The sequence below is a fragment of the Zosterops lateralis genome (genome assembly GCF_965231275.1).
Source record: "Zosterops lateralis genome assembly, chromosome: 17".
In the NCBI taxonomy this organism is placed as follows: Eukaryota; Metazoa; Chordata; class Aves; order Passeriformes; family Zosteropidae; genus Zosterops; species Zosterops lateralis.
Window position 1 is genome coordinate 12,662,378 of NC_139777.1, and position 14,407 is coordinate 12,676,784.

The 14,407-nt window shown below is 48.6% G+C and overlaps 1 protein-coding gene across 1 annotated transcript in view; it reads right to left on the bottom strand.

The window, feature by feature from the left end:
- The window catches only part of SRRM4 (serine/arginine repetitive matrix 4), a gene marked incomplete at both ends in the record, with an annotated part of 41,128 nt that overhangs the window by 10,743 nt on the left and 15,978 nt on the right, over positions 1-14,407 (bottom strand). The window contains 7 exons of the mRNA XM_083874107.1: positions 1,868-2,030; positions 3,006-3,098; positions 6,059-6,109; positions 6,564-6,590; positions 8,194-8,265; positions 8,856-8,936; positions 11,102-11,245. Coding sequence (XP_083730233.1) covers positions 1,868-2,030; positions 3,006-3,098; positions 6,059-6,109; positions 6,564-6,590; positions 8,194-8,265; positions 8,856-8,936; positions 11,102-11,245 — 631 coding nt within the window. The remainder of the gene's footprint in view (positions 1-1,867; positions 2,031-3,005; positions 3,099-6,058; positions 6,110-6,563; positions 6,591-8,193; positions 8,266-8,855; positions 8,937-11,101; positions 11,246-14,407) is intronic.

A 14,407-nucleotide genomic window follows, 5' to 3' on the forward strand; every position in this document is an offset into this window, starting at 1 on the left:
GCTTCAATTTGAACAAGTGCTTAAATGTGCTCTTGAATGGTGTCCCAAGAGAATGTACTTCTTTTGGGGACAGGAGGACAGTAGTGACTTTCATCAGTCATTATGCCTTTTAGTCATTCAAATATTTGCCTAAGTTATTAACCCTTACTAGAAAGAACTAGTAAGGAGTATCCTGATGACTTTTCTTTGCATCCACCCCCTGCATCCGGAACTATCAAGCTCTTGTCTTCCCTTCCCTGCAGCTTTTCCATTTGCTTTACTCGAGGTAAATGAGTGAAGCAAATGGAAAAGCAAGTACAGGATGCTAGAGTTTAGCTCATTTTAAAGCTTTTAAAATTTTAAATTAGAGTTTACTCTTTCTCAGGAAACAGAACAGCTGGCAGTTGGCCTCACAGGACTTAGGGAGCCTGGCTTCCGAGAGAGGAAACCTAGCACTAATTAAAAACTAGGCTTAGGCTCAAAAGCATTTATGAAAAATACGCCGCTTGAACTAAACAGCACCCTGGTGACATGATGCAGTCTTTGGCTGGTTGTTTTTTTTTGGGAGGGGAGGAGCTCTGAACTCAGCAACACCCCCAGCTCATGCCAATGAGTTTCATACCTTGTTTTTCTTCCTTTGCGTGTGCGTGCACACATCAGCGTGTGGTGTGAGGTTCTGCTCTCCACGCTGCCTTATAAGGCTTTACAAGCACTGACTCACATGGCCCCACACGCTCTATAACGAGAGCAAATATGAATATCTATAACGTTGAGAGACAGCTTGTGCCTGTCTGTACCCACGTACAATCCCTGGGTATTTTGATCAGCACACTGTCTATGTGGGTGAGTGGGTAGAGTCTCTTGTCTTGCTGGCACCATCTCTCTCCTATCTGATGTAGCTCCTGCGTGTGGCTGAGCTATTTCCAACTGATGACTGGGCCTGAAGGAGAAAACAACTTTGGGGCTTGGAGGACTATGTACTCAAAACACCTCTAGCATTACACATCCACACGTGTGACTATCAGATCCTGTGCTACCTCCAGTCCTATGTAGCAATTTCTCTCTCCAGAGTGCCTATCTAATACCAACACCACAGTAAGGGTATCACACCTCTGCTTTACTGCTGCCAGGAACAAAGGGGAAACATGCCACAGAAAAGGAAGACTGATATCAATCTCTATCTAATATTTCTCTCCATCTCTTGCTCCCTCAATTCATCTATTATATCATCTCTTTCTGAGTATATGGAAAAACATCCCAAGGCACTGAGCCTGGTTTTACCCTCTGATGCACATGCAGTTCCCATTAGCATCAATGAGGGCTGCTCATAAGTTCCAAATTTGGCCCCTGGGCTTGTCAGTCCAGAGGAACAGTGATCCTAGAAGGATCCTGATAGTCAGAAAACATCCCATGCCAATCACCAGCTCATTAAATGTAAATGTTCCTTTTGTATATGTATGATACCCTTTTTTAGCCTGAAGAACTAAACTTTTGGATGTAAAGACCAGTGAATGAAGTTCACTGAGTAGCTGAGCAAAGACTGCATAACAAACTCTTCCCTTTAAAATATCGTTTCTGGAGGCCACTTTTTTTTTTTTTTTTTTTTTTTTTTTTTTTTTTTTTTTTTTTTTTTAAACGTCCTCAATTCATTATTCATAGGCTAAAGGCTTTGCAAGTTTTCCCCCTCTCCAGCCCCACCCTTGGTGTGAAAGTGCTGAAGGAAGGAATGACTTTACATACATTGGAAAACAGCACCATGAATTAATAATACGGTTTAACCAAGTTCGTCTAACATCACTATAATTGAGTTATAAAAATTTCATATCAGAGTTCTTGCCCAGATTCCTCTGGCTAGTTCAAGCAAAGAAGGACAGTGTGTAATACTTACTACTTCCTTAGAAGACAGGAAGCTGTAGAGTGGGAGGGTTTGGCTGGCTTTTTGATTGGCCTGAACCTCTGCAGAGGAGCTTCTCTTTGCCGTGATCTTTGAATGGTGCCAGGAGTGTCTTCGCCGTGTTTTACGCCCTTCCTCCCGAGACCTGGCTCTGTGCCTCCAGGAGACAGGAACAGCCAAAATGTTATTCCTTAGGATTGCAGCAGGGCCCTTTCCCAGCTCCACACCAACCCTTGGCAGGTCTGTGCTAAGACTCTATGTATGGAGAATGTTCTTCCACATGACTGCTCTGTGGAGTCATGAGGGAGAGGAAAGGGATGTTTTGCCTTTCTACTTTAAGAGAAAAATAATAATTTTGCATCCAGGCTTTGGACCTTAGCCTCAAATTTCAGCTCCAATGCATGATTTTATGGTGGCTCAAGGCAAACCATGACCTTTGTGCACCCTAGAATGTTCCTATGGTGATACACCTTCAAGAGAAAACACACTCTGCTCTTGCATGAGCACCCCTCCAATTACTGATTGCATTCCTCCCCCCACTGATCCTCAGCTTTTCATAAGAAAATTCCCAGTACTTAGGAGGAGTAAAATAGGAGAGTGGGGGTGGGCTGTTCAAGTGCTTTCAGAGAATATGAAACATGAACTCATTATGTATATAAATCACTTGCTATTGCAGCAATGCTGGGTCTAGCACCAGCATCCACTTAGCCGGCCCCAGGATGCATCTGTCATCCAGAGGAGAGATTTTAATCAGGTCAAAGACAACAACTATAGATTGCCATAGGCAAATATATTTCCATTGCTAAGACCATGTTTAAGGGTTTCCTGGGACATCAGCAGTACAGAGGCCTCGGGCTGGGGAAGGGATACTAGACTGGAATCAGCTGTCATGGGCTGATCATCAGCCATGGGGATAAGAAATGACTGTCAAACCAAAAAGCTGCAGCCACTGCTTCTTGAGGCAAAATCCTTCCATGGCTGAGACCACAAACAGCTCAGCCCCCAGTGTGTGACTTTGCTGCTACCAGAATGGGACGTGGCTGGGCACAGAGAGCCTGTGGGTCACACAGGCTGTGGCAGCCACATCCTTGAGGCCAGCAGGAAGTGCTGAGCTTGGGAGCAGTGCTGTTACCTGCTCCGGCAGCTGGGGGAGTGGGAGTCGGAGCTCTCCGAGCGAGAGTGGCAGCGCCGATGCCGATGGGATTTCCGGGTGCGCCCACGAGAGCTTTAACAAGCAGAAAGGAAAAGCAGCATTAGGTTAGCAAGTGGGGGGAAGGCAAGAGCCAGGAGCTGAAGGCTGAGGTCGATAATGTTCAAATCAAAAGGGAAGTATGCCTTTTAAACCGAAGAGATTGCTGTATGAAACATGGCACAGAACATCAAGGCACGAGAAATTCTCTGTCCCTTCATCACTGCAGTGACATCTTCCTGAGATCTCTGCTAGCATTTTACACACAAGCTACTAGGTTGGCTCTGTAGCAGGCTGGGGGAAGACTTGTGGACAAGCATGTGGGAATGCAGCAGCCAGAACAAATCATTTAAAGACTTTAAAGAGCCATGTGCTTGCCTTTCATCCTGCAGCCTACCCTATAACAGCCAGGCAACAGCCCAAGACCTTCCTGTTGCTGAGCCTTGGGGGAAGCACCATCTCTCTGGGAACCATCACAAACCTTCAGCCCTCTCCCTAGTGTTGGCTCCTTGTTAAAGAGCAGGTACAGAAGGACAGAAGTGATAGCGTACACTCAGTAGCAGCCAGCCTTCCCCACCCTCTCCAGGTGAGAGCATTTAGCCAGTGCTGTGGGCAGCTCTTGTGGTTGCCGCACTAAGTACAGCTTCCCTAAGCACAGCCTGCTTTGTGCATGGTTCTTGCTTGAGAGACGGGACCATTTCCCTGGCTTCTGACAGGTGCCCAGCCACTGGTGCTGTCTTTTCTGACAGGGCCTGAGGACAGTTCTCAGTAGGGGACAGAGGGCCAGTGCCCTGCTGCAGTTCCCTTTGCAACACCAGGCTGTTTCTCATGGATTACCTGGCCCTGTTACTTAAGGTTGTCCATGCCAACAGGTGAAGTCCTGGGTGCAGAGAGCAGGGTGACATGGGTGGCAGGCCAGCTGCCACCTTCTGTGCCCCATCCCTCCCACCTTTGTTCACCACAGCAGTTATTTTAGATCTGGAAGTGTTTCCATCTGCTCAGGCTGGCATGGCTGTGCCAGCAGGCAAAGCTAACTGTGGGTGAGCTGGTGGGAACAGTGTCGTGGCCACACTACACAGGCACTGACAGCACAAATACAACCTGCTTGGACAGCATTTAGCACCTTGCTGGTATAAAACCTCAGCAAATAATTGCTTGAGAACAGCATCTCCTTTAAGACAAAAGGGCAACCTCCAGGGCAATTCCTTCAACTCTGCCTGGCTGTTTTCTTTGATGCTTTTCACACCTCGTGATTATATTTTTTTAAAACTTCGTATTTTGAGATCCTCCTTTCTTATTTCCATACAGCTGAAATCAGCAACACTGACCATCTTTCAGTCATATGGTGAATTTGTGTGAAAATACCCATGTTTGCACTTCATGCCCTACACCAGTCCCTCCAATTTGTTTTTCCTTCCTGCAGAAGGGAAAACTGGTCCAGTATGATTTAGATAACCAGTTGCTCGATGCAAAGATAAGAGTCATAGCAGAGTGATTATACAAAAATCCTCATGGGATCCATCTGATCCACGCCTGGGAGCAAAAGGTTTGCAGAAACTGGGAGTGGCTGAGCTCTGATTTGCCAGCAGAAAGATGAGAGCTAAAATGCCTTGGCTGGTTTATCCCCATATAGCAATTCCAGCAGCTCCAGTTCCCTGAGGTCAGGGCACACAGCAGGACATGGATCTTGGGTTAAACTGCACTGTTAGGGTTCTGCTGTGTTAGCCTGGAGAGAAGCCTCCTTTTACAGATAACCTAGGAAGCCTCTCTTTTACCACCAAGGGTTTTGGGTGCAGGGCAGCCCAGTTTGAGGGGAAACTGAGTTGAAACTGTGCCACTTAATGTGCAGAAATCTTAGCAAAAAGAAAGGAGACTGGCTTTCTGCATGCAGTGGAGGTGGCCTGTGCAGGCCCCAGCAAAGCTGACCAGGGATCAGTGTCCAAGTGCCCAAGGTTTACCCCCAGGACTGTTTCCTTGCTCTGAACGCAGGTAAGAAGCCACAGGCTGCAGTTCCAAGAAGACAGAGAATGAAGGGAAAAACAGAGGAGTTTACAGTCCTTCCTTCCAGTCCCATTTTATACCATGCCCCTCCATTATGTGCCCCATGGTGATATATTCTCTCTCCTGCCCTCCTCCTGGGGGCTTTTAACTAGCTCAGTTATTAGGAGGATTTGGAGAGAATTATATCAAGGACGAGGTGAGATATCTCAGAAGAGGCCCTTTCCCCAGGACCTTCATCCCAGCTGTTTATTCTTCGAGTTTCCAGGGGGGAAAGAGAGCGAGCAAAGGAAGGGGAGACAATTTATAGCCTCCCAACTCAGAGGAGAGATAGTTGGACCACAGTCAATGGGGTCAAAGAAGGAAGTAAGGGTCACACTAAGTGGTCAGGGACTTCAGGGGGTCAGGAGGGAGAAACCATTTCCCTAGAGAATTACAACACCATGAGACAAGGATTGTGCTCTGCTAACACTCCAGGGCTGAACCTCAACACCAGATTTTCGCAAAGTCCATCCTGTCCAAACAATCCCTTCTCTTCCCCTTGACCTCATTCAAATCCTTGGCTGTACTGTATCTCCTGAGTAGGTCCTAATGCAACCTCCTAGAGCAGCAAACCAGGAGTTGCTGAGGCTCTTCTCAGTAAGGGTTTGCCAGCCCATCCTTGTGGCAGGTCAGAGTTCAGCCTCCCAACCTGCCCCCACCAGAAAAGCTGGAGCCTTCTCTCTGGTCTGGGTGGACAAGACTTTGCACATCCATGCAAGATACACAAAGTACAGAAAGAGGTGTCACAAAAGAAAGGGAGAGGAAAGATCTCCAGCCTCTACAAACCATTTTCCATTCTGGCAAAACCAGAAATGCTGGTTTTTAGCTTCTAAATAATCCTGAGAAATGCTTAGAGCTGTGCAGCAGGTGTTAGCTCCAGGGGCCCCACCACATCAAGCACTTCCTAGCCCCACACTGTGTAGGCAGGGCAGGGAACTCCATGAATCATTACTTACTGTTTTTTGTGTTTTCTTTCTTCCTTTCTCTTACTTTTGGGGCTTGAAGAACTAAATAAGAAATGGCTAATTAATTCGGAGATTTCTGTTCCCATAAAAAGCTGCACAATCACACGTCAATGTTAGAGCTCAGTTGCCCAAGAGCATGCAGTAAAAATGAAAGGGATTCATGATTGTCACAGCACAAGGGGTCTGAGTGCCTGCTGACAAATCTGCTTCATGGGCTTGGCCAAAACCCTCAAAGGGATCAGCCAACTCGGTGACTTTGCCTTTTTCCATAGAGAAAATGAGTACTTCTTGATAATGTATACACACATACTGGAATCAGAAGAGCTCTTCCAGTCCACACCTGGGGAGTCACTCCACATGGAATGAGGGGACCCAAGGGGATTCCAAAAAGAAACACAGAAGAAATGTCTTCTGCCCCGACTCAGTGAACATCAACCTTGTAGAGCCCATTAAACTCTTTTTTCTAAGGGACCACCCACACTTGCTCAATTCTTACCTGTGCCTTCTCTTCTTTGATGATAACCTGCAAGACACAAATATGTACATTGAATACAGGGTCTCACAAAGTTGGAAATTTGAGTCCAAGACCATGTGTTTAGGCTCAGACTGAGCACTGAGAGAAGACCTCATGCAGCACCTGGGCAGAATGGCCCTGCCTCTCCTTTAGCCAGCAGGTGAGGGAGCACCTGAGAAATGCTGGCATGGCAGAAGGGACCAGCACACTCCACAAGTAATTGAGAATATGGTCCTCAGGATAACAAGTCTTTAGAGAGATCAGATACATCTCCTATCTCTGGTGGGTCCTTTATCTCCGCTACTGCCTCCAGTTTTGCACTGCATGTAGGGGTGGGTCCATTCCCTGGTTTTCTGTATGAAGGACCAAACACCAGTCAAAAGAAAAATCCTCTCTCTGTAACTCCAGAGCAATCTCACAGCCAAGCCAGCATGGTGGCCCTGTCTTGCCTCCTGGAACACCCCTGGGATGACACAGGAAGCATTTGCCTCATACAGAATACTCTGGTGGCATGGAGGACACATCTCTGCAGCAAGGCCTGGCCCCAGTGCACTGCACACCCCACTGTCTCTCAGCTTGGAGCACAACATCCTGCAGAGGACATGGCCTGGAGTCCTGCCTGGAGGGGCTGTGAGACTGCCTCTGGCAAAGTCACTTGGGGTCTGTAGCTGAAATGCTGCCAGGTGTCTGAAACAACCTCCACTGTCACTAATCCTGAATGGTTTATGTCATGCTGTCTTTATGGGACCAGCTCCAGCTTATCCTTGGCTTGCAGGGGCATAAATGGCTACCAAAGGCTCAAAGCCAAAGAGTCTCTGACCCAGGACTTCCATCAGGAGATGACATCCACAAAAGAGCATAAGAATCCCTCCTTGGGAAGAAAGTATTTTAAAGGAGTTCCAAAAATCCTTGTCCCTCCTTCTCCCTTGCTCTTCTTTGAGATTCAAGCTCAACTTTTCACCCTGTTACCCACTTTTGGTAGCTTCTCTCTTTGGTTCAATATATTATAAATACATGAACCTTCTTAGGGAGATGGAATCCACTGTTCTCATCAAATATTGGTTTAACAGCTGAGAGAAAACAGTGAAATATTTGCAATTTTAAAATTTAATCATGCTCTTTGAATTAAAAATGGACTTCAGAAGGGGAAGGTGGAAACAGTCACTGGGGCTGGGAGAGGACACTGGGATGTGGGTGTGGGGAGTTGGTTTGAGCCTTTTTCTGGTCCTGACATTCTTTGCAGGCTGGGGAGGAAGGGATGGGGGACCAGGGCAAGCCTTGAGGACTGATCCCATTGACATCCCAGAGGATGGAGACACGTGAGGATGGAGACATGAACAGAACAGCAAAGACAGCAGGCTGAGGCTCCACAGACCTCAGAGTGATTTGGCTTGTCCATCTCTGTGTCCCCACACCCTGACAGTTCATGTTTTTCTGTTTGCACTGGGTGGACATCCCATTCCATGCCCTCCTAGCCCAGAGGGACTCTGGCTATGCCTCTTTGGTGCTCACAGAGCCTCATACCTCTCTGCCCACTGGGACCAACCACCCCTTCTCCAAAGCCCCAACAGCCATTGCCAGCAGGGAATTACATTTTCAAGGGGAAAAATACCTGTTTCTTTTTCGCTTCTTGGAGCTTTTCTTCTTCTTCTTCTTCACAGGTGAAGGGCTGTAGGAGGGAGACCTGAGGAGGCAGAGGGGCATTAGGGACCACAGGGCTGCTCACAGCTGTGCAGGCCACCCCAACTCCCAGTGCCCCACCAGTGGCATCTCCAGGGCAGAGAGGGGCTGGGGGCTCCTGGCAGGAGCAGGATGAGCCCAGGGAGGAGCCTCAACCCAGCTCTGCTGCCCTGAGGGGAGGGAGAGAAGATGGCGGCAGCTCCCTGTAGAACCCCCAGGCCCTCACACCTCCATCTTACATAGACCCTTTTCCCTTATGCCCAGCCGAGGGCTGCCGTCCCCTCCTGCCTCTCACACCGCCATGGCTCCCTCATGACCCTTTTCCCTCCTGTCCAGCCAAGGGCTGCCCTGCCTGTCCCCTCACACTGCCATGGCTCCCTCATAACCCTCTTCCCTCACACCCAGCCAGGGGCTGCTCTGTCAGTCCCCTGATGTTGCCATGGCACCCTCATGAGCCTCATAACCCTCACACCCAGCCAAGGGCTGCCTTGCCTGTCCCCTCATGCCACCATGGCTCCTTCATTACCCTCTTCCCTCACACCCAAGCCCAAGGGCTGCCCTGCCCATCCCCTCACACCGCCATGGCTCCCTCACCTCCTTCGTTTCTTGCGGCCAGATTTCTTTTTCTTCTTCTTCCCCCGAGCTGGCAGCGGCCTCTCCCCATCACACGAAGGGCTGAGTAAAAGTACAGTACAGTACAGTAAAAGTAATAAAAATAAAGCATTAATGGGCTCACATGGGACTCTCTGGCATCTCCACCTCAGGGACACGGGGCAGCAAGGTCAGTGTTCATGGTGGACCAAGGGTGTGGGTGTTGCCTCATTACACTCTAACGAATTATTTAACCACAGTCTAAATGAAGTGTCTAATAGAGATATAACAAGACAACTCCACCACAGCAATGCTGATTATTTAAAACATGTTTGCTGAGGTTAACGACTCCGAAACAGATTTGTAGGTTTTGTTGCTCTTTGTAAATATGCTTTAAATAATTAATTGGCATTTAATTTGCATACAGTAATTATTGCAGCCAGATGCGTCTAACTATAATAAAGACTTGACATGTGTTAAGTAGCAATTGATTAGAAATATATATATATTTATTGAGACACTATGGTAATTGAAGGAGATATGCATCTCTTATACAGTTGTTAAACCTTGAAAATAAACCCTCCTGCAAATTAATTTCTTCTTTAAACATATGATGCTGAATCGTGTTATGTTTCAATGAAAAGCAAATACCGTGGTTAATTAATTCAGAGCATTGGGCTGAAAAAAATGACAGATACTCTGTGGCTACTCATTAACTAAAGCAAATGCTTGTTAAGACACAGGCAGCTGATGGCAGCCTGGTGGCATCCCTAATTCAGCCCAAATCAGCCATGTGGTTTTCCAAACAGACCCACAGGTCTCTCTGAAGCTCCAAACAGATCCAGGACCAAGGCTTGTGGAGGCACAGTGAGCTCCCCAGGGCCTCTGAAAAATCACCGAGGGTGCTGGGTTTGTGCCTCTTGTTTCCCCCACTTCTCATCTTGCCCATGGGAACAGCCAGGAGCAAGGAATGGGTGGGAGCAGCCCCATGGCTGGAGAATGCTGTGAGAGCTTCACTACAGAAACAGGCCAAAAACTGAGTAGTTTTCTGCAGCAAGAACAAACATTATTGCTAATGAAAGTCCTAATGCAGAGCAAATTACACTTTGGGAGGGACACTCAGACTCCACCACCCCTCAACACTTGATCATCCAGAGCTTGAATTACCACTGAAATTACACTATCATAAAAACTCAATTGCTTAGTACTTTTAATACACTTTGGGAAAAAAAATAAAAGCTCTGCAAAATGAAACTGCAGGCTAGTGCTTCAGTTGTGAGCCATGAATAACAAGTGTTTCTGGTGCAGTAAATCCAGTGTGCAGCCACAGCATGGCCCCATGGAGCACCCACATACTACTCCTCCTCACTCCTCCCAAGGAGTCTGTGGACCAGCAGCACCAGGAAAGGATATGGCACACCTTGCACCTCGATGCAGAAGTTGTGCACTGTCCAGGATGTCTCAGTGTCACTAAGCTCAAATACACTCAGGGACACGGCTGGGCACCACCACAGCCATGGCAGAGCAGGGAGGAACGTCTGACCATGCAGCCACAGGCAGTTTCTGCAGAGCCCTTCTCCCTCTCCCCAGATAAAGTCTTTTGTCTTTGATGTGGCAGCTTTCTCCCATGTGCTGATCTGACTTCAATTGTTCCTCTGTGATTATAATCAAAGTCTAATTAAAAGTGTGCTTTAGATTATTGTTCCGGTTGGCCTGAAATCTGAAGATATGAAATGTGCTTTCTTGCTTTTTCTTTCCAGCATCTTTAACTGAACTGAGAGGCTTTAATCCCAGAGACAGTTGAGCAGGCCGGGCTCAGAGACCCCAGCTGCTCCATTTACAACGTTCCATTCATTTTTTTTCCTCTCTCAAGTGGTCAGGGACTAACGACAAGCTGATAACGAGGCTGTGTCCTAATGAAGGCAATGCTGCTGAGCTGATCTAGGCATGGGGAGAGGGGAATTGCTGAGGACGATTCCCAGCAGACCTGGTAGTGCAGAGGAGTGCTGGCAGGTCTTGGAAGACTCTGAAGGAGGCTGTAAGAGCAAGCCCTGGAGTAGGAATGAACGGCAGGTTTGTCCCTGCAAACTCGCACAGGGATTTAATTGAATTGCAAACATTTTCTGCACACACACGGAGCCATTTAAGCCACCCCCGGCTCTCACAGACCCCAGAGGGGCTGAATAAACATCCACGGACACCTCCTCTGCCACCCCCGTGTTCCAGGGTGGCCCGGCGCTGGCTCCTACCTGTGTGACCTGCGGTGGGCATGGTCCCGTCTGTCCCTGCCCTTGGCACAGCCATTGGTGCTGGCGGGCTCCCTGACCACGCAGCTGCTCAGCTTCTCGGGCCGTCTGTCCTCCGCAGGGTACGGCCGGCAGCTCAGCGTCCCACTGCCGGGGCAAGAGGTGACAAAGAGCTGTCAGGAGCTGTCCCTTCAGCTGGGCTCATTTCCCACGTCCTGGGGAATCTCTTTTCCCTTTTGCAGGTAGGAGCTGTGCTGCTGTGAAGGAGAGCTGCAGGTTGTCCTCAGAGCTCAGCTCTGCAGTGGGAAGTGCTCCTACAGGGCTCTGGAATGCCCCTTTTCCAAACCAAGCTGCACCCCAGCCCAGGCATGCTTTGCTCATTGTTCAGGCAGAGATGCCTCAAGCATCATGCAGCCAAGGAGCAGCTGGACAGCACAGGGCCAGATCCAACCCAATGGGAAGGAAAAACAGGAGCCAGTCAGGACATCTCCTGCATTGTGGGGTTTAGATCAACAGCTCTGCAGAGAGACCACAGATTGTACACTCTGATAGAAAAAAAAAAAAAAAAACAACAACAATCCTTTCCCATTTCAAATGTAGTTTTCCAAACCTGCTAATTCCTTGATAACACCTTGCCACCCATCCTCATCCTTGACTGGTAGCAAACTTCCCCACTCCTACAAATAAGGTGCTGGTCTAGTGAACACACCTGGTCTTGCTGACAGCTCCACTTTGAGAACCTGGGACAGCCCAGCAGAGTTAAGGGGAACTGTCTGGACCAGGTCAAGAGCCCTGGGAGCTGGCAAGGAGCAGAGCAAAGGTAGGGAAAGCTTGAGAAGAGTGGTTTCTAAGAAATACTGGGGCTTCTGCAAGCTGAAATGGAGAAAAGAAGCCGAATGGAGAAAACAAACCCAAACAAGTCTGCATGCAGACACTCAGGAAGAAAGTAAATAGGTTTCCAGGCCCTGCAGATGTTTATTTCAAAGAATGAAAATATTAATGAAAAGCCGTAAACCGTACCCAGCAGGGGTTCTGAAAACACTGGGGTTTGGTGTCATCCAGAGCATTATGGAACAGATAAAGCAAATGTGGGCATGTCCAGGCCCAGACTGGCTGTGGGGCGATAGCCAGGGTAGGCTGGGCTCAGCTGGCACTAAAAGTGTCACTGTTTCTTCCCATTATCATTTTAAAGCCAATCCCAGGACTGTGCTATGGGTGCCACTTTAGGGTCAGCTCTGCAAAGCCATGTGGCTCTGTCTGCCACCAGACCTAGCTCCTCACCTTGGAAAGCAACACTCTGGAGCCCTCAGGCCATGTGGATCCCACCAGAGCAGGGAGAGGCGGGGATGTCCCTCTGCCAGCCCTGCAGCAACAGTGAAAGTTGCTTTGGCTGCAGAGACCACCACAGTCATCACACATGGGCTGTGGAGATAGGAACAAGGGCCAGGTGTGTGCTGCACATCTGAGGGTTAACTGGGGGCAAGAGGGTGGTTAAAGAGCAATGGCGCATTAAAAAAGCCTAGTTAGGCATCACCAGAATCTTGCATGCCCCAGGAAACATCCTGCTGCCTTGCCTCGGCCATGAATAACACTCCTTGGGGTTGGAGTTGGAACAGGAGCACCTTCAGAAGGGTTACCCATCTCTTCCCACCTGTGTTTTCTCTCTCAACAAGCATCCACTTTCTCCAATTTCCAGCTCGTCCTTGGAGCCCACTTTGTAATGCCTTAACATTTAAGGAGATGCACAGTCAAATAAAAGGGACAGAGATCAGTGAAGGGAAGAAATGAAATATTTCTTGCCCAGAACATGCAGGAGGTGAATAGTCCCTCTTGCTTTAAAGAATCTGTAATAAATCCCCCAGTCACTTTCCAATATCTCCATTATTTTAAACCATCCAGGAAGCTACATGGTTAACTGTTTTCTGTGTGCCAGCTAATTGGCTTGTGGCCTTTCCCAAACCCCTTTTAAGAACAGCCTTCTGAGGCTCAATCATTAGGATCCATTATAAACGTCCCCAAATTAATGACCTGTGCAAAGCCTGAGCTGGATGCACTCCAGCAGCAGAGGCAGGAGGGATCCTCCCCAGGCTGGCAGCAGGCTGGAACACCACTGCCAGGACCTGGGCACGGCAGGCGACATCCTTGTCGCCCAGCCTCTAATGGGATTTCCAGGTCCTGGGGTTAAAACATATTGGCCTCGAGCAATCAAGGACTCCTGTCCTGCAACGTGCCAGGAACCATTTCTTCTGGGCTTGGAAGTAATTATTGATGGAAATAATTATTCTCCAATTCCATCAAAGGCTGGCTTCCATTCAACCAAATGTAGTCCTCTGATGGATGCTGAGAGTCACTAATGCTTTAAACTGGCTGGTAATCCCCTGGCGTGGAGCTCCATAGACATTGATTGAATATATATATATTAAAAAAATCTTTTCTTATTGTCTTTCGTGTCTTTCATGACTGATATAAAAGTGATGCAGTTTGGTGTGAACGATCTCTGTGGCCTCAAAGGAGGGATTATCACACCTTCCCTGCTGCTTGTGCCTGCAGCAGAAAAGAAAAAGCCTCTGTGGGTGTTTTTGCTGGAGCTGGCCCAGGCAGAGCAGCGGGGATGCTCAGCAGGATGCTGCTGGAAGCACGGGACTCACTCAGCCCAGGGGATGTGCCAGAGGAGGCAATAAGAAGAGGAGGCAGGAAGAATGCCCTGCTGGGGGGCAGCACTGCTCCAGCACTCCTAGTGAGGAGCACAGCCTCTCTCCCCAGCGTGTTGGTTTCTTGTTTGTCTCTAAGGATGCACTCACTCCTGGCTGCACACACATCCCACCTGCCCTCCAAGCTTCTCCATTTCCACTTGGCAATTCAATCACTTGCTCTCGTTTTTCTTTTCCCTTTCTTTCTCCCGTGCAGAAATCCAGCCTATCCATCAGACCTGTCCAGAAGCAGCACAGCTGCTCCTGACGGGAGACCCCCCACAGTAGGGCACCTGTGGGCTGCCTGCCACCCATTCAGTGCAGAACATGCCCTGTGCAACCACCCACCACACCTGGCTCATCCTGTCCCTTCCCATCCCAGTGGTCTCTGGTCCAGGAAGGGTGTTTTTTTGGGGCTCAGGGCAATTTTTGTCAATGCTGCAGTGGCTGGAAGAGAAGCAGCAGGCACACAGGGCCCTCAACTCTCCACCAGCACAAGCCCCTCACAGCCCAGCTTGCTTATCTCCACTTTGTGGTGTCAGATTTGGGTCTCACATGTATTCCCTCTCTAACAGAATGTGTTGGCAGCAGAGGGAAATGATCTATTGCCTACCCTAAT